At 51.7% G+C, this 17,860-nt stretch overlaps 2 protein-coding genes across 2 annotated transcripts in view; one reads left to right on the top strand and one right to left on the bottom strand.

The window, feature by feature from the left end:
• ULK3 (unc-51 like kinase 3) overlaps window positions 1–12,680 on the top strand; it is a 23,809-nt gene extending 11,129 nt beyond the window's left edge. The window contains exons 12-16 of the mRNA XM_024210309.2: window positions 1,237–1,315; window positions 1,438–1,478; window positions 2,791–2,838; window positions 3,055–3,109; window positions 10,844–12,680. Of these exons, the coding sequence (XP_024066077.1) occupies window positions 1,237–1,315; window positions 1,438–1,478; window positions 2,791–2,838; window positions 3,055–3,109; window positions 10,844–10,860 (240 nt within the window). The 3' untranslated portion in view covers window positions 10,861–12,680. The remainder of the gene's footprint in view (window positions 1–1,236; window positions 1,316–1,437; window positions 1,479–2,790; window positions 2,839–3,054; window positions 3,110–10,843) is intronic.
• Window positions 12,681–16,772: 4,092 nt separating this feature from the next.
• On the bottom strand, window positions 16,773–17,549 carry LOC112113880 (growth arrest-specific protein 1-like). Its single transcript, XM_024210328.1, has one exon. The coding sequence runs from the start codon at window positions 17,547–17,549 to the stop codon at window positions 16,773–16,775; it is 777 nt and encodes a 258-aa protein (XP_024066096.1).
• Between the last annotated feature and the right edge of the window lie 311 nt (window positions 17,550–17,860).

Genomic DNA, 17,860 nt, shown 5'->3' with positions numbered 1-17,860 from the left:
TTTTTTTTTTTTTTTTTTAATCGCTTTCCCAGGTGAGTAAAAAGGTGCCAAGAAATTGACAAGGCGCCACTTGTGCTCAGTGGGGGAACAGCCGCTCCCCCGCTCCCCCCTAGCTACACTACTGGTGGGTGTTTGATGCTGAAGATCCCAGGTCTGAACCCTGCTGAGACCTGTGGGCACCTGGCCACTGTGTTACGTAGTGTCGTGGTTCAGGGCTAGCTGCACCTTTGATCCCTCTCATTCTGGCTGAGTGCACCTCGCTCCGGCCTCAGGCCTCTTGCCGGCACCGGGTCTGGGGTGGAATCCCTGGAGTCTCCCACTCAGACCAGATCTCAGCTGCAGCCCCCCGTGTACCAGCTGGGATTGCTCAGCAAGCCTGATTGGGCTTGGCGACGTGCAGGACTTCCCTTCGGGAGCTGTGCTGAAAACAGAGCCTCAAAGCAGCCTTTTCAAAACAAAGTATTGTTTAATCTTAACAGCAGGAACAAAGGGTACCAAGAGAAAGGACAAGGAACTGTTTATGTGCATATCTGTCTTAGCTAAGGCTTAGGTAGGCCTAGCTTTTCCAGACATCCCCATTTCTCAGACTGGGGTTCAATCTGCTTCCTCATAGCCCTCTGTCTCCCCCTATGCTCCAGGGGCTCAGTTTTTATCCACTCCAAGTTTCTTTGTTTCCGTTTCCCATCAGGATTTCCCTCTCCCCTTTACCAGTCCAGAGACTGTTGAACTCAGCATGGTCAGAGGCAAACTTCAAAGGGACTGATAACTGCATTGTCCCTTTAAGTGTCAGGGAATGGAGGGCTATCACACATGTCTGTCTGCTTTCCTGCCTAGGGGGCAAACTAACGCCTGAATTAACCCTTTGTAATCATAAAACAAACAGACACATAATAGCCATGTAATATTACAGGCATCATCCTTTACACATGCTCACAGAAGTGAATGGCCTGTGCTCATATCTCTGTCTGTTTGAGGATTTCTCTCTCCAGGACTCAGGAGACGGGCTGGGTGACCTTGGGCAAGCTACAGCATCGCCCTGTGCCTCAGTTTCTCCATCTGTGAAATGGGAATAATGATCCAGCCCTCCCTTTGTAAAGTGCTTTGAGGTCTACTGCTGAACAGTGCTAGATAAGAGCTTGGTACCGTCATTGTATGAGCTTTCTCTCCTGCCTCTCCTCACTGATGTTATGCAGTGTCTGGGAGCTTGTCTGTAACCTCCTGGGGTCTCTTTTCCAGGAGGAGGAGGGCAAGGATGACTCTGACACACTTGATCTCTACCAGCAGAGTCTGGGGGAGCTGCTGCTTATGTTAGCTGGTGAGTTACAGCCTGCAGTGGGATTCCAGCTGGCGCTGCTGGAATCTTGCTTAGCAACAGAGACCGTACATGCTGCTATTCTGTGCAGCGCTGGAGGCTAACGCTGCCTGCTCTCTTTCCAGCAGAGCCTGTGGGCAGGAGACGGGAGCTGCTTCACTCTGAGGTATGCAATGGGGTCGTTCCCTTCACCTGCTCTCCCGGAGGAACAGCCCAATGGGGATTTCAGTTACAGGCTCCCTTGGTTTTAGCATTTGCCTCCATTCCTTCCTGCTAGGGCTGAGGGGATGACCCACAGCTGGATACTGAGAGCCCTTTGCCAGTGGCAAGATCTCTGCCAAGGGGAGTGGCAGAAGTTTCATTACGCCAGACCAAGTTCTGGGTCAGGGACAATCCTGCTCTGACCTCCCTGGGAACAGGCTAGATTGGGCTTTCAGCTGGTGGGGTGTAAGCCAGGGGTGGGTTTGCAGGGGGAGCTCAGTGGATCATAGGACTGTATCCTATTCTGGGCCCCACACTTCAGGAAAGATGTGAACAAATTGGAGAAAGTCCAGAGAAGAGCAACAAAAATGATTAACGGTCTAGAAAACATGAGCTCTGAGGATAAATCGGTGAAAAAGCAGCAATATCCCTGGCTCAGGAAGATTTAGCAGGAACCTGGGCAGGAGATGGAAGGAAGAACTGACTTGGGGCTGCTGCCTGTCCTACCTGCTACTCAGTTCTAGAACAGCCGCATAGGCTCCATCTCGCCTCCGCCTCTTGGAGTGGTGGAGAGAAGGAGGAACAGCCCCACAGCACAGCAGCAGCCCTCCGTCACCTTCCCTGGTTTCCTCCTGGGACCCCAAGCCCACAAACCTTGGCAGCTGCAAAGGACTGTGGGATATGATGGGTTGTGGGACGATTTTTTGTTGTTGTCTTCAGATAAAAAGCAATGTTCTGGACTGGATTATAATAGTACTTAGCACCTGTTCTAGAGCACGTTCCGTCCCATTTTATGAATGGGGAAACTGAGGCGGGAGGAAATCATGTAGTTAGTCTGCAGCTGAGCTGGGAACAGAACCCAGGCCCCCATGTGCCAGGCTGGTGCCCTAACCACTAGACAGTGCTGCCTCCCTTGGACTAAACAAGCTCAATTAGTCCAAATCAGCCTCCTCAACACTGACTCTTCACCTCCCAGCTGCACTCCCATGGTGGTCCTCAAAGCCACTGGTAGAGTCGCCTAGATCCCAGCTGTCCTTCCCCCACTCCCCAATTCCTCCCCAGGTGACCCTTCTGGCTGAGGAAGGTCAGACCCAGCTCTCTCCTGAGGCTAACCATGTTGCCTTCTCCCAGGGAACCAAACCAGGCTCCCTGCCGCTAAGCTGCCAGGCCAGCCTTTCCCCACTTCCTGAGCTGGCATCATTTAGCTGCCGGCTCATGCTCAGCTGTGACTCCTGGTCACGGAGCCGGACGAGTGATTGTTTGTGTCTTGCCGGCAGATTCAGACTCTGATGGGCCGGGCTGAGTACCTGAAAGAGCAGATCAAGGTACAGCAGGGCTGGGGGGTGAATTGGGGAGGATTCATGCGTGGGGTGTAAATGGATACTTGGGAACATAAGAGAATGGCCTGGGTGGGATGGGGGTGGGGGTGTTGGGGCACTTGCCAGGTGTGGGAAGGTGGGGGCGGTAAATTGGGTGTCTGGGGATTAGACAGCAATCGGCCCGAGGCCGCAGCGTGATGAGAACTCCCCTCTGTGTTCCAGATGAGGGACGCGCAATCCATGGGCAAGGAGATGCTGTCGGAGTCTGTCCGGAGCTGTGAGTGTGATTGTGCCTTACACAGCACTGGCCTCTCCCCCTCACTGTTCCCTACTGCCAGTCCCCACTGCCAGCTCCCCCCACCGCCTCCCATTAGCATTGTCCCCCCCCATGCAACGCTTCCAGTCCCTCCGCGGCGCTCAGCTCCACGCCAGCTGCCCTCCCTTCTCCACCTGGCTGTGTCTCCTTCAGCTCCGCTGGCTTCTCACTGCTCTGTCTGCCCCGCTAACCCCTCCCGTGGGGTCTCCCTTCCCTCCGTTCCGCCTCCCACCCCATGGAGCCTCTGTGGAGAACGTGCAAGGCACGTGTGACTGTCCTCTGCCATCTCCCTGGCTAAGCCCCTCTGCACCTCCCAGGCTCCTGATCCCTCTGCTCAGCATTTGATTTTGGCTCCTCTCACCCCACTGCCACCTCCTGGCTGTCTCGCCTCGGCTGCACTTGTTCCTACTACTGACCCACACCCGCCCGCCGTCTTCACCTCTCTCCCGTCTCCCTTCTACTTCTGAACAGTTCCTTAAAGTCCTCCCACAGCCCCTCCTGCCTCTCCAGCTACTACCCGCTCTCCTCCTCCTTGTCCCCTTCTCGAACCTGCTGCCTGCTCCTGACCCTCTTCCAGCTCTCTCCTGCATCCTCTGCAGTCCAGCTTCCGCCCCCGCTGGCCCAGCTCTCACTGAGACAGCCAGTGACCTGCTCCTGGCCGGTTCTGTGGGCCTGTCCAGATGCTCCTTCAGTGTCTCTCTCTGTGGCCCCATGTCCTGCTGTCCATCAGTGTCCTGTCAGGCTCCATCCTCAGTCTCCTCCTGCTCCCGCCATGCTCCGTCCCTGGGTGACCCCATCCGCTCTCACGCCACCAATTGCCATCTCCTTGCTAACAACTTCCAAATATGCCTCTGCTCCCCCGTTCAGCCCTGCATCTGCCACTCCCATAGTTCCTGCTCTGGGCCCTGTCCCCATGTGTGTTCATCCTGCCCACTGCCTGTCTGATCCTGCTGCCCCCTACTCCCACCTGCTGCCTGGCCAGATCCTCGGCTTGCTGTCCCTGAGATCTCCTTCGCCCCCTAGTGGCGCCACACGTCCTCGTGCACCACCCACTAGGCCAGGAATAGCCTGGATTCGGCCTGGGCTCTCTGCAGCCTCCAGACACAGCTTCAGCGCTGCCCACCCCTCTCAGCCCCTCGCCCGACTGTCCCAGTTCATACGTCATACACAAAAATCCAAATGTCTTAATGCTGCTTAAGCCATTCCTCTCCCTTTATCCATCTCGCCTGGCACGCGAGATGCACATGTAGCAATCGGCACATCCCCTGACCGTTCCCGTGCCCCTTCCGACGTCTCCTCCCAGGCTGTTCCATCTAATCGAGACTGTACGCTCTGTGGGAGAGAGACCTGTTGTCTGTACCTGGCTTTAAAATGCCACGCCTCCCTCGTGCTGCTGTACAACCAGCCCAGGCGGCGAAGAGTGGCCAGATTTTTCAGTAGCCCCCATAGTGAGTTAAGAGCTGGCGCCCGGCCAACCCTGCCCCTCCAGGCTCCTGACTCGCCGTGTCGCTTTTCAAAATCCCACCCTGGGATCGTTACGTTGGAATCAGGAGAAGCGGCAATACCCAGAGCCAGGAATGGAGAAGAGGCTGAATCCTAGGTGTCTCCCCGCTCCTGGCTGCCTGGGATCAGAGGTGGGGAAGGGGCTGTGGCTCTCCCCTCTGTTCAGTGGGGTAGGGCGGGCATCCCTATGCGTGGGGATGGGGTAGGGAAGGTCTTGGTGCTTGTCCCCCTCTGAATTTGGAACGGTTTGATGGGGAAGGTGGAGCGATCGTCCCCTCCCCGTTTGAGTGGGGTAGAAGCAGGCCTTTGTGTCGTCTCTCTGCAGCTTGGGAGAATCCACAGGTAGCTGCTAATCCCCATCCCCTTTGTGCTTGGCTGCTTAATTGGAATAAGCTGCCTGTGGGACCATTTCTCTGCCCCAGAGGCTGTTAGCTTCCCGTGGGGGCAGGAGGCTGCTGTGGGGATCCTTTTATTTCTTCTTGAACAGATCTGGAGCCATAAGGAGGGGCAGGGGTCTGTCTGTCCTGCGTCCCTCTCCTACACTTGACAGATCACAGGGGGATGCCCTCTCCCTTTGTCCTGTCAGGCACAGGGGATGAGTGGAGGGGGGCAGGCAGGTGTTCAGAGGGGCCCCCAGAGGCAGCCCTTTGAACTGAAATGGACATGAGGCGCTTGGCTCTGTGTCTCCATGGGAGGGGCCCATTGGAAAGGACAATGCTCCAGAGAATGTGCTATAAGGAAGGGACCCTGCCTGCACTGGCCACTGGGCATGGACCAGATCCAACAGGGCAATGGCAGAAGCTAAGGGACATGGATGGCTCAGGGCTTCTGCATGCCCAGGTGATGTGTTGGGACTGGGATGGGGGGAGCAGGGTGCTGTCCCTACAAGTACCTCTGCACTGGCTGATCTGACCCGTCATCCAGATTTTTCAGCACTTGGAGTCCAGCAAATCTGTGTGATCTGCTGAGCTGGAAAATCAGAGCTGTGTTCTCCCTGCCAGGATGCAGTGTGGAGAGCCAGGAGGAGACTCGCTCTCCCCCCGTTTACCCCGGAGCCCCTTCCCACAGATTCTCCTCCCTGCTCTGCGCAGTCACATGGCCAGCAAACCTGGTGCCCCCCGAGCTCCTTTCTCCCCTGCTGCACCCCAGGCTGCGGGGAAGAGGGGGGCCGTGGGCGTGTGAGATGCGTGACAGCCTGGCACGGCAGAGGGAAAGTTCTGCTCCAGTCCAGGAGTAGTTCGGGAAGCCTGGCTGGGTGTCAAGAGGATTTAACCCTTTAATGTTTAGTTGGTTCTCACCTCATGCTCCCATGTTGGGAGCCGGGCTCTGTGCAGATACTTGTCCGCACTCTTTTTAAATTATTTATATTTTTGATAGAGGTGAACTGAAATCTTTTAAATACCCCATCCCCACCCCTCACCCCAGGTCTAAGATCCCAGCTGGGTGATGGGATCCAGGCTCAGACAGGTCAGTTCTCTCCTCAGTTCTCTGCCAAGGCCTGAGGTCGTAGGCTGCTTCCCCCTGCTCCAGTCTGTGACCCTGCTAACTCTAACATCAAAACAGGGATCCATGCTCCCCGGACTCCCATTGCTCGGCCAGCTCTTGGTGGCTTAATGAGCTGAAAAATAGTCTCTACTCCTTATGGGTATAAACCTTCACCATGTGAACTGTGTGTAAACAGGGGTAGCGATGTATGCCTGAGTCTTCAGGCAGCCTGAAACAATAGCTCTGAGAAGTGTGAATGCTCCCATTCAATTCTGTGGGGATGTTGACTCTGAAACCTAATGTTGGCTTATGTGTCCATGTTGTTAACTATTACACCACTGATCAAAGCAGCTGAGAGAGAGGGAAGACCTGCACAATTTGCTGCAAGTGGCATCTTCTTTCAGTGACCAGCGGGCAGAGCTTGGAAGGGTGCCAGCGCTTATTTTCCCAGCCTGACCCCTGTAGGAGGAAGAAAGTGCAAGCCCTAATGTGCTTTGACTTCACTAGTGTCACACACTCACGCTACTTGCTTTTTGTCTATTTTCCAGGCCCTGTGAGTGCCTGCCAGCCTGAGTCTCTGTATATTTTAATGACACAGGATGAATTCTTGGCCTCCTGTTTACAACAAATGACATTGTCTTGCCAAAATGTCCCCTCCCAGCTACTGTGCAATGTGCTAGTGCTAGTTGGTTGCTGCTGTCCACCCCAGAGGTGGCTGCATTTAATGGTAAATTGTATATATATGGTCTGTGAAGTGCTCTGGGTTCCTTGGCCGAGGAAAGGTGCTATATAAATGACAGGACCCAGCTGTTGTCCTTGCAGTATGTGCAGTGAAGAAAGTGGCATCTTGCCCACCCGAACAGGGGCTTGACTCTCAGTGGAGGTCTCTTAGATGTCTGTTACCCGATCTGAAGACATGAGTGAAGGCCAGGATTTTCAGAGGGACTAGTGACATTTTGGTGGGTGTCAGACTTGAGACCCCTTTAAAGGGATTTTTTGGAAGTGCTAAGCATCTCCTCTGAAAATTTGATCCCTTTCAAGTGCATCAAGTCTGGCACCCAAAACCACTAGTGACTCTGGAGATGCTCATGTGACGATGTTTGTGGCTCCCATGTGTTTGCACCCACAATTATTTGCACCTGCAAAATGGGAGGCTGGGCTTCCAAATGGGGCTGTAGCCTTTCTGTGCACCCCCCGCAACCCCTGTCTCTCAATCCCCATGTGACCAGGCCATTGATCAGCACCCTGGGGGCGTGTGGATTTAACACTGAATGGAGGGAGGGAAGTGCATTTTCCCCTCTCCCTCTACTTCTGTCCCTTTCTCCTTCCATCTCTCCTTACTGACATGCTGACGGAGGAAGGAGGTCAGGGGCTAATGGAGCTTGCGAGCAGAGTAGTTTTTCGGCTGCAGGCCCTGTACCGCCAGCTCTCCTCATACGGGAGCAGATGGGGAGTGGGGATTTGATTTGTACATTATAAGGTTAGGATGGGTAGGAAATGAAGGGCTCAGCTCACCACATTTGACATAAAAATCCTGCCTGGAGGGTGCATTTTATGATGATGATGATTTTAATCCTACATCTTCCCCGCAGTAAGCTCTTGAGCGGAGTCAAATGGGGTAGCCAGGGGATTCCGGCGTTCCTGCTCTGCTCTGCTCCTCTTGCAGCAGCTGTGGGGATAGTCGTGTGTGTCAGGCATACTGACTCCAAGTGACCGTCCACCTTTCTATCTGGGGTAATCCGTGCACAAGAGCTCTCTGCCCCCTGGGTGCACCTGCTTAGCAAACTCAGGACGGTGCCGCTCGGCAGCTGGTAAAACGATGCTGTATTATAGGAGTATCTTCTACTGCCTAGTCTCATCAGTATGGATGGATCTGCATGTCTTTACATGCAATGTGGAGAGTTAAAAGCAAAGAACCAGGGAGCTCCAGGCTTGGTAAGAAGATATGGAGTCTTTCCCTGCCCTCCTGATCACTAAAGCTCAAGATCACTTGAAGCGATCAAAAGCATTTTCCACCTGATGGGTAGCTGGTTACATATCCTGAAGTAAGTTGGTTCCAGTCCTGTTCTTAACAGATAGGTCTCCATATGACAGGAGTCTGCCTTCGCGATTGGCTCCAGCAGCCTCGTTGGCAGCCTTAATAAGAATCGAATGGTTTAAGAAACCCGAATGATCCAGTCACTCCTACAGGAATCCCTTTGGAACAGGGTGTTGGAAGCTTACACTGCATGTGATGTACCTGCTCTATAGATAAACAGAGGACTTCAGGGCTGGTGTTCTGTTTCCTTTCATCACCCTTAAATATTCACTTCCTACAGGAGCACTGTCAGCTTGAAATCTTGTCTGGTTTTTTTGTTTTTTTTCAAGTGACTTAGTGGTTTCAGGTCCTGCCCCTAGTCCCCACGGCCAGATTTTGTGATTGGTTAATAATCATACAGCCCAATTTAAGTTGTTGTTTTTTCCCCTCCCTTTGCTGTGTGAGACCCACATAAACAGAGGAATCTGTCTGACCAAACAGGTTAAAGAGTGAAATTGACTATTCACAATATGCAAAGCGAAGACAAAAACAGAGAATGATATTTCTCTCTAATCTCTCTTATAAGAAGTAGTCTTGGAAGGGTTAGATTTTATTGGTAAATGTTGAAATACGTTGATTTTACCATACACACACACACAAACCAAAAAAATATTTCCATCCATCATAATCAAAATGTATAGATAGGCAAAGTAAATAAAAAATGCTGCTTGAGAAATTGTTAGTTTGGCTCCAGGATATTTACTTTGTATATTTGAATGTGATGTTGACAATTTGTGTTTTCACAGTTCTAAATTGTTAACTTTTTGAATCTCAACATCTCCTGTCCTTCACTAATTACTGTCTGACTCTCCCCTCCCCCCCCCGTCATTTCCCAAAACGTGGACAATTTAAATTGATAAAAGTTTAAACAAAAATAAAAAATGAAAACCTGTAATTTTGCGCAAGTGAGAACATTTAAAAATAGATAAAAAAATCTTTAAAAATCCTTTAAAATAAACATCTATCGAAATGATCAAAAACTAAAATTGAATTCCACCAAGCCTCTTTAGAATGTAGCTGTCACTCCAAAACATTACTTACAATTGCAAGTAAACCAATTTCCAACAGAAGTGATGTTTTTTAAAGTTGATGTCCTTTTAAAAAAAGGAACAGCGCAGTTGACCTGATCTAAAGCCCAGTGAGATCAGTGGAAAAGCCCCATATGATCTGGGTTTAACCCAACTCTTGTGGGTCGATCTTCCAGAGTTTCCTGGGATTGTTCCCATTGAGGGGGTGTGGCAATCCAAACCCAGCTCACTGCATTTACATTCCGCCCCATTTCAGGATACTAAGGGCCTGATCCAGTGGCCATTAAAGCAAATGAGTCTTTGCTCTGGCTTCAGTAGGTGTTGGATCAGACCCCGGATTTCCTAGGGCAGAAGGAAGAGCAAATGGCAGAAGCCGTGCTGTCAGAGAGCAACAAGCCAGCTATCTCTGCAAAGATCTGCTTGCTGTGGGGCTGCAGCTTCCTTTGCTCACAAATCCCCCTGGTGCCCAGAGAGGAGCTGAGTTAAGGTGGCTATTGGCCAGGCTGTGAGCATGTCATTGAGGGCAGCTGTGACCCTGGCCATGCTCTCCCTTCTGCCCTAGAAGATCTGGGGTCTGATCCAACACCCGCTGAAGCCAGAGCGCAGACGCTCATTGGACCAGGCCCTTCGGATTCTGAAATGAGGTGAGTGGGGCCAGGATAGAAATTAGCTACGTCTTTATGGAAAGCGGTGAATTGCGTTGCACAAGCAATAACCTTTGAGCTCCTGACAGTCTTGCAGCGGAATCGCTCTTCCTGTCGGTTTAGCAGCCTGCACTGTTCAATGCTGGATGAAGAAACATCAAAGTTAGTTCATTCCAAAGGTCCTTAATCAGTGGGCCCTTTCAGGTCAGACTCAGCACCAGCGTGGCTTGCACTTGGGTTTACTTTAATTTGGATGCTGCTAAACCTTGTGGTGGGATGGCTTTCCCTGGTCCTTATCTCCCACTGCCTTCCTGACTGTGAACCCCTATCCCTACAAAATGGAAAGGAGGAGAAGGATGCAGCATGTCACTCTGTCCAGTTTCTCCCATCCCAGTTCCTGCTCCCTTCCCCACATTAGCAGGGAGCACAGCTAAGCTTAAGAGTAGCTCTGAGAATCGTTCTTCCTGAAGTAGTTGGGCTGGAGGTTAAGTTTTAAAGGCAATGGCTTCTGATTGCAGATAGATCTTTCCATGATCAGCAAGACTGGGAAATAACATAGAAAGGCCCTGACGTTGTTTGGTTTTTAAACCTCCTTGCTTGCCTGTGTTTTCTGTTGCCTCGCTAAAAATCCAGATCCATACAACCTGTAGAAAGATTTGAATTCTGTAATTCAGAGAAGCACTGTCTGTACATTGTCTAGCACAATGGGGCCCCAATCTCGGTTGGTCTGTAGGCAGTACCATGATAAACATAATTAATAATTGTCATGGAGTCCAGCAGGCCAGGAGTGAACAAATATTCAGTCTGATGTCTCAGCCATGTCATTTATTATTTCGTTGTTCCATGGTAGCAATCATGGCCCCAGTGTGACACCCCAGTGCCTGCACTTGAAGCATTCACAAGCTAAGCAAATAATCTTCCATTCTCCCCCCACCCTCCTTTGTTTCCTGTGTCACAGCCTGTACTCTGCAGTAACACCCAGGTGAGCATGGACCCCTGAGGGATCAGTACAGCACCGAAGGCAACAGATACTGACAGACCTCCTCAGCACCAGCCTCCTCATCTGACTTCCCATCCAGGAATCATGTGCATGCATAGCGGTTTGCGTACGTGTATTAACAGACACATGGATGGTTTATATACATGCTGTCACGTTAGTTACAGAACACGAGTTTATCTAGAGGGTTTCACTTATATGCACTGTCTGATGATTTTACGTATGTATATACACAGTATATATGTACAAATGATTGTAAAAAATGGGTGTGTGCTGTCATCACATGTTAAGCAAAGAGAGAATTAAAAAAGAGCTTTTAGTATTTAATGTCAAGGAACAATCCTAGCTCCATTACTGACCCCTGCCTGGGGAGCTAGGGGATAATGGCAAGATTTAGAGCTTAAAGGGCTGATCATTCAAACAGGGCATTTGTATGTGTTGCTGTAGACTACTGGCCTTTAGGGATCCGGTGAGGGACGTGATAACAGAAGGCAGGGGGCTTTAGTGCTACCTTCCTTAAGGATTTGCTCCCTGTGGCTGCTCCTTCCACACTCACTGCCTCTCCACAAGAGAGTCGTGGATAGAGGGGCTGGGAAGGGTCTGAGGGGGATCTGAGGAAAGGGTCTGAGTCCCATCCCCCTGGCTGCAGGATGGTATGAATGTATTTCTGCCTAATCCCCACTCGCACGCTTCGATCCCTCCAGTCAGGGGCTCCGTGACTGTGGCAGATGGCCTATTCCACCCTCGAATCTCCTTCACTATTTAAAAAGTGGGATAAATATTATTTTCTTAATTTTAACTCCTGCAGATTCCTCCCCTGTCCCCCTCTGTAAACTCTTCATCATCCCCTGCAGACCATGTGCTCATCTTTCCTTTGGGCCAAACATGTTCCTTTCTCTTCGCAAATCCTCATCTAGGACACCTTTTTAAAAAAAATCCTGTCTCCTGATTGGCCGGTGATGTGCAGCCAGCGCTTGGCTCTCTGTCCACAACCTGAGGGAAGAGAATGGGGGGGGGAATGTACAAATATAGCTCACCTCCCTGGGGCCCCAAGGGGCTGAGCACCTCTTGTGAGAGTCTTGGTATCTTTCCTGAAATCAGCGAGAGCTGAGAACACTCAGCACCTTGCAGGATCAGGCCCTGGGGATCTATGGAAGAAAAGCACTTAGAAGGGCCTGATCCAAATCAATGGACCAGGCCCATAGTCTAAGTATTATCTACTATGCACCTTTAATCTTGGTAAAAGCCACACCAGAGCATCTCCCAATGACTGGGATCTATTTGGTTGCGCTTTTACCAATTGTGTTTTAATTATTCAGGGCTCTATTTTTTTAATTGGATCCTAAGCTGACTGTTAAACAGACATGTCTGTAGTAGCTTGTTTTTAAGACTGACTGGATTGGAAGTCCAGCCAGTTGCTTAGAAAACGCTCAACGGTGTGGGAAAGCCAAACAACAGCTAAAACTGCAGTCGAGTAGGTGCAAGTTTGCTCCTGAGGGCTGGGGTCAGATCCATGATCTGGATGCTTATGTGAGCAATGGAGCTCTGAGTGGAGGCTGATGTGCCATGCCGTACAGAGTACTGACGTGTGCAGCACTCCAGGTCGGGCGTGACTAGAGCTGGGCGAAGAAACTTATATTTTTTCCAGTTAAAAATGCAGTTTCAGCAACACTGAATTATTTCACGAATTCATGGTGATTCTGCTGAATTGTTTTGGTCTTTTTAAAAAAAATGTGGGGATGGGTTTGAAACTGCTTTTAGTTCTAAACTGTCTCTTAATTTTATTAGAACGTGGTCAAAATCAAAATATAATGGTTTGATTTTGTCAAAACAAAATCTCATTTGCCCCAAAACAATTTCTTTTGTTGACCTTCCAGACTTGCCAGTGAACCAAAAAAATCTATTTGTCCAGCTCTAGTGCTGACTCGAGTACTGCAGATGTGCCTTCATCAATGGATCAGTCAGCTCCCTGCTCCTACATCAGATCTCTCAATCAGTCCAGTCGCTCCGTTTTGGAGCAGAATTTCACCGTGTGCATCGTGTGCCCTCCCCAATCTCTTTCTGTAATACTATGTCCCTAAACAGCATTCTCTCAGGCTGTAGCAACACTGTCCTGAAATGGCTGGGGAGAGATTAAGCAAGCTGGGGGACCAGAAGGATTCATATCAACCCTAAGAGCATTGGTCCTACCTCTGTGCACTTTATTGTCTGAAGCCAAATACGCCAGCTTAAATTTAGCCTGACTAATTTTCATGCCCTTTATTTCTGTCTACTTCTGACTATCTGGACTATCCCAGACAAGGGGAGTCATTTGCTGTGGGGCAAAGGGGGCAGTTACCCCTCCCAGACCTTGATTTGCCCCTCTGCCCCAACTTTTCATCGGTCTCTCTGTTCCATTCCCCCCCCCCCACTTTGCAGGATACAATCTAATCACATATAATGTTCTATATGCTGACAACTTTGCCCCCCTCCTGCACTCCTCTGAAATGCTGCAGGCCCCTGGGCTAAATTCATCCCACTGGAGGTCATGACAAAATTCTGATTGGGATCAGGCTTTGGCCTTATTCCTATGCCCATATAACTGGGTGCTGAATTGCTAACCACCAGTTCCTCCCTAGCACTGGGTTTATTGGGTCTTTCTGTTTGGAGCTGCTTTGAGCCACAATCCTGACTGATCCTTTCCTCCCTGTGACAATCTTTACTTATAGACATCACTTAACCCTGAAACCCCCAACGTTATTTTGGACTGAACTGACCCTCACCTCAGCTCTTATTTTTGATTATGATTTTTCTTTCTGTTCTGCTTGTAGAAGGCTGGGTCGATGAGTGAGCTCCTCAGAGCCGCAGGCAGCTCCTCTGGCTCTGTGCACTGTTTGTTTTAGGGGAGGGAAATGTAAATTGCAGTAGTTGCTTGGCAGGAGGCAGCACTGTGTGAATGGGCCCAGCACTGCTCAGAGCTTTTCTCAAAGTCTGCTGCGTTTAAAGAAAATGTAATTTATTGTTGGCTTTATTAAATAATTTTCCAAATACTCCAGTCCCCAGTTCCTTTCTTCAGTGGCTGGCTCAGACACAGAACCATCATTTATTCAGCTGGACACAGACCAGATATTACAGTTTGTAGGTGACGAGCGTCTCTGTTCACACGGGGTCTGATTAATGAACCTTGCAGCCCCTGTTCCCAGTACTGACCCAGCCCCTGCTCTGTGAGCTGGGGAGGGAACAGTGAACCCACCAGCCCACATTTGCTATCAGCCTCCAAGAATAACTTTGCTGGGGGAACCCCTTAAAAAAAAGCCAGTCTTGGGCACCTGCAATTAATCTGTGTCCACTCCCCGCTCCCACAGCTCCAGAAGAATTCTAAGGAGATTCAAGATACCCAAGCCAATATTGTAACTTTGTCAAAAACTTTTATCGAAATTGTACCAAAAATACATGTTCTAATGATGAATTAGAAAAAAGTAAAGATTTTACAGTGACAGGGTTATACTTATTTTACAATTTAAATAACCTCAGGTTAGCTCCCTACTTTCTGTACAAAATATGTGTGCAGGAAAAGAAGTTCCAAGCAATATACATATTCACAATGGTTAGCCAAAGTCTGGTTGCAGTTGAGGATCTGCGGCTTTGCATGCATTAAAAGCAATGGAGCACCTAGAAGAGAGGGCAAATGTTTTTTTTAAGTAGCTCCAAAACATGAGTAACCAGAGGGTGACCCTTGGACCAGCTCAACCCTATGGCATGCTCTAGAGTCTGTGGATACGTCTACACTGCACTAAAAGACCCACCAGATGGCTGGGTCAGCTGACTTGGGCTCCCAGGGCTTGGCCTGTGGGACTGAAGATTGCAGTGTAGACATTTGGGCTCTAAGAGCCTGTGAACGCAGGTAGGTCTCAGAGCATGGGCTCCACCCCAAGCCCAAAGGTCTACACTGCTATTTTTAGCCCCACAGCCGAGCCCTGCGATCCTCAGTCAACTGACCCAGGCTCTGAGACTCAGTGCATTTGGTTTTTAGTTAAAACAAACTGTGAGCTTATACAGATGTTAGGTGTAACCCTAAGACTTCCCAGCATACTTGCGGGAGTGGTCTGCATGTCTGGATGTCCCTGTTCTGGCACATCAGGATGTGAGCCACAGGAGAGTATCACTTGTACACCCCGGGTCCAATCTGAAGTCATTGGAAAGCTCAGGCCTACAAGGAAGACGCATGCTACAGAGAGAAAGCTCTTTGCAGTAGAATCCCAGTGGGGGTGTACGGTACCAGAGACTAGGTTTACTATATAGACCTGCAGGCCTTGGCGTGATCACTGTACAGTTATTGTCAGGGTTATAAAAATTCTGCTAAAATTAATTTATACCGATAAGTTTCCTGGCTATGGACTATGGGGAGCAGAAGGGAATAAGAAGTGAAGTGCTCAGCTTGGATGGCAAAAGGGTGCACACATTCACCCTGGGCTATTGGATTCCTCTTTCCCCTATTTCCCTAGGTCTGTGATGGCCAAACAGGGGTCAGGGGCTGCTCACCACTGATGGGCTTTCAGCTCCCTTCATGCCCTGCCCTGTAGGTCCCAGCAACTAGGAGGTTGCGAGAGCAAGTTTGCCATAGACTGCTAGTGGGAATCAACCAGGTAATTAGAATCATAGAAGATGAGGGTTGGAAGGGACCTCAGGAGGTCATCTAGTCCAACCTCCTGCTCAAAGCAGGACCAATCTCAACTAAATCATCCCAGCCAGGGCTGTGTCAATTATTTTGGTTCATTCTGCCAATACTTCTGTGAGATAGGAATTATTATTATTAAACCCATTTCACAAATGGGGTAAACTAAGGCAGAGAGAGAGGGCCAGGCCTTATGGACACTGCAAACCTGTGTCTGGAAAATGTGCCTCTGCTAACTCTGTTTTGCTGCCATGTGCTTTGAAAGCCACTCTCAATCTTGGTGTGCAATTTATGTAATTTTGCTTAAGTTCACCCAGTGAAATGCTAGAAATAGAATCCAAGCATCCAGATTCCTCATCTTCTGCTCTAAGCATTAGACAAGACCCTCTCTTCCCAACACAGTATTGCCAACTCATTGCAAAACTATTGCAAGTCTTGCGCTGTACTTAAATCTGTCATCACATAAGACTCCAAACTTTCATTTCTTTAATGAAGGAAATGTCTTGCCCTTGTGGCTGGGTGTAAAAACACGACCCTCGAAAGGCTCAAAACCCAAAGGCAAAGAAAAATAACTCCTAATTTTTTAAATCTCACAATTTTTTCTAGCCAGTCTCAATTTCTTGGAGCCTGACTCATGAGCCCTGAACAGCTGGGGCAGTGTGGGGCCATCCTCAATTCAATGCTTTGTAACCAGATGTTTGAAGATTTCCTGGTTTCTGTTAGCCCTAGTGTTTGGAATGGAGAGCTCCCCTCTGGGTGAATACCTATGTCCACAGGTATGAACCACACACAAGAGCAAGAATGGGGATTACAGCATTTTCTGATCCCTCTAGTGCCCCTCAAACTAGCTCTTCCCCTGGAGCTGAGAATTTAGGGTGATCAGTATATAGAGAACAGACTCAGTCCCTGGCTGGGCTCCCCTGGTAGGCTCTAGTGACCTGCCGCATCTCCTCCGGTGAAAGAGAAAATGATGTTTCCGGGGTCCAAGGAAAAGGCATCTCGACCCCTCCAGCCACCTCTACGGGAACCTCAGCCCGTGGAGAAATGCTGGACAAACAGCCGGAGTCCCAGTGCCAGGAAAGGCGCCTCTAAACGGGGCCCTCCGGGTGGCTAGCGACCCCGAGTGTCAGCCGGGACCCCTGCTCCAGCTCACCGCAGCCACCTCCAACGCTAGGGGGCCCCTCCTCGCTCCGACCCCCCTTAGTCAGCCCCGGGCCAGGCTCCGAGCAGCCCGGCCTAGGGCCAGGAGAGGAGCCGGAGCCCCAGCGGCAGGGCCCCCAGTGCCAGGGCGCGCCAGGCCGGCGCGTCCCGAGAGCGGCCCCCGGAGCGCACCCAGGCGCCGCCCGCGCCCGGCCCCTCGTCCTCTTCCCGCAGGAGCCGCTCCTCGTCCCGGTAGTCCTCGTCCGGGCCCGGCTCGGCGGGCGGCCCGGAGCACAGGCGGCCCATGTTGGCCTTGAGCACCTGGCAGAAGGGGCGCTCGGGCCCGTCGCAAACGCAGCGCTCCAGCGCGGGGCCCCCCGGCGCGGCCAGCAGCTGCCCCATGGCGGCCCGGCAGGCGGCCGTGCAGCGCCGCCCGTTGAAGAGCTGCCCGCAGCGGGCCAAGTAGGCGTCCAGCGGCTCCCGGCAGGCGGGCTCCTGCTGACAGCGGAAGCGGGCGGCCGTGCAGCCCAGGCCGCTGCGGGAGGGCCGGGGCAGGCAGGGCTCGATGGCCGCCTTCAGCCGGCGGCAGCGCGCGTCCTGCCCGCACTCGCAGCGCTCCAGGGCCGGGCCGCTCCGGCTGCGGTTCAGCCGCACCAGCGCCCCGATGCAGTGGCTGGGGCAGCCGCCGGGGGGCTCCCCTCCTCCGGCCCCGGCCCCGGCCAGCACCGGCTCGCAGGCCGCCTGCGACTGGCTGTAGGCGGAGCCGCAGTCCGGCTCGTCCTGGCAGCGGAGCAGCGCTTCCCAGCAGGGCTCCCCCGGGGCGCCGCCGCCAGCGCGGCCCCAGCACAGCAGCAGCGGCAGGAACAGCCACATGGAGCGAGCGGCGCCCCAGGCTCCATGCGCTCCAGCGCCCGGCTCCGCCTCCAGCCTGCGCTCCTACTCCGGGGCCAGGCAACAGCGGCTGCCTGCTCCGCCAGGCACCGCTCGACTGCAGTCCGAGCGGGCCGTCCCCAGGTGACTCGAAGGGCCCAGTGCCGGTGCCGGTGGCGGGCTCCCCCGTCCTAGGGCAAGTGGCCGTCGGATCCCAGGCACAAGTTGGGCTGGCGCAGTCCGGCCCCCGGTTGCTTGCCCCGCTGTCCGGTGCACGGTGCAGTCAGGTGCCCGGTTGCTTGCCCCGCTGTCCG

The sequence above is a fragment of the Terrapene carolina genome, unplaced genomic scaffold (genome assembly GCF_002925995.2).
Source record: "Terrapene carolina triunguis isolate 2854851 unplaced genomic scaffold, T_m_triunguis-2.0 Scaffold67, whole genome shotgun sequence".
NCBI classification, from domain to species: Eukaryota; Metazoa; Chordata; order Testudines; family Emydidae; genus Terrapene; species Terrapene triunguis.
Note: the sequence above shows the minus strand (reverse complement) of the source record. Positions and strands in the feature narration are given on the sequence as shown.

Bases quoted from the DNA above. Each gene is read 5' to 3' on its own strand.
- LOC112113880 (XM_024210328.1), bottom strand. From the start codon at position 17,549: ATGTGGCTGTTCCTGCCGCTGCTGCTGTGCTGGGGCCGCGCTGGCGGC.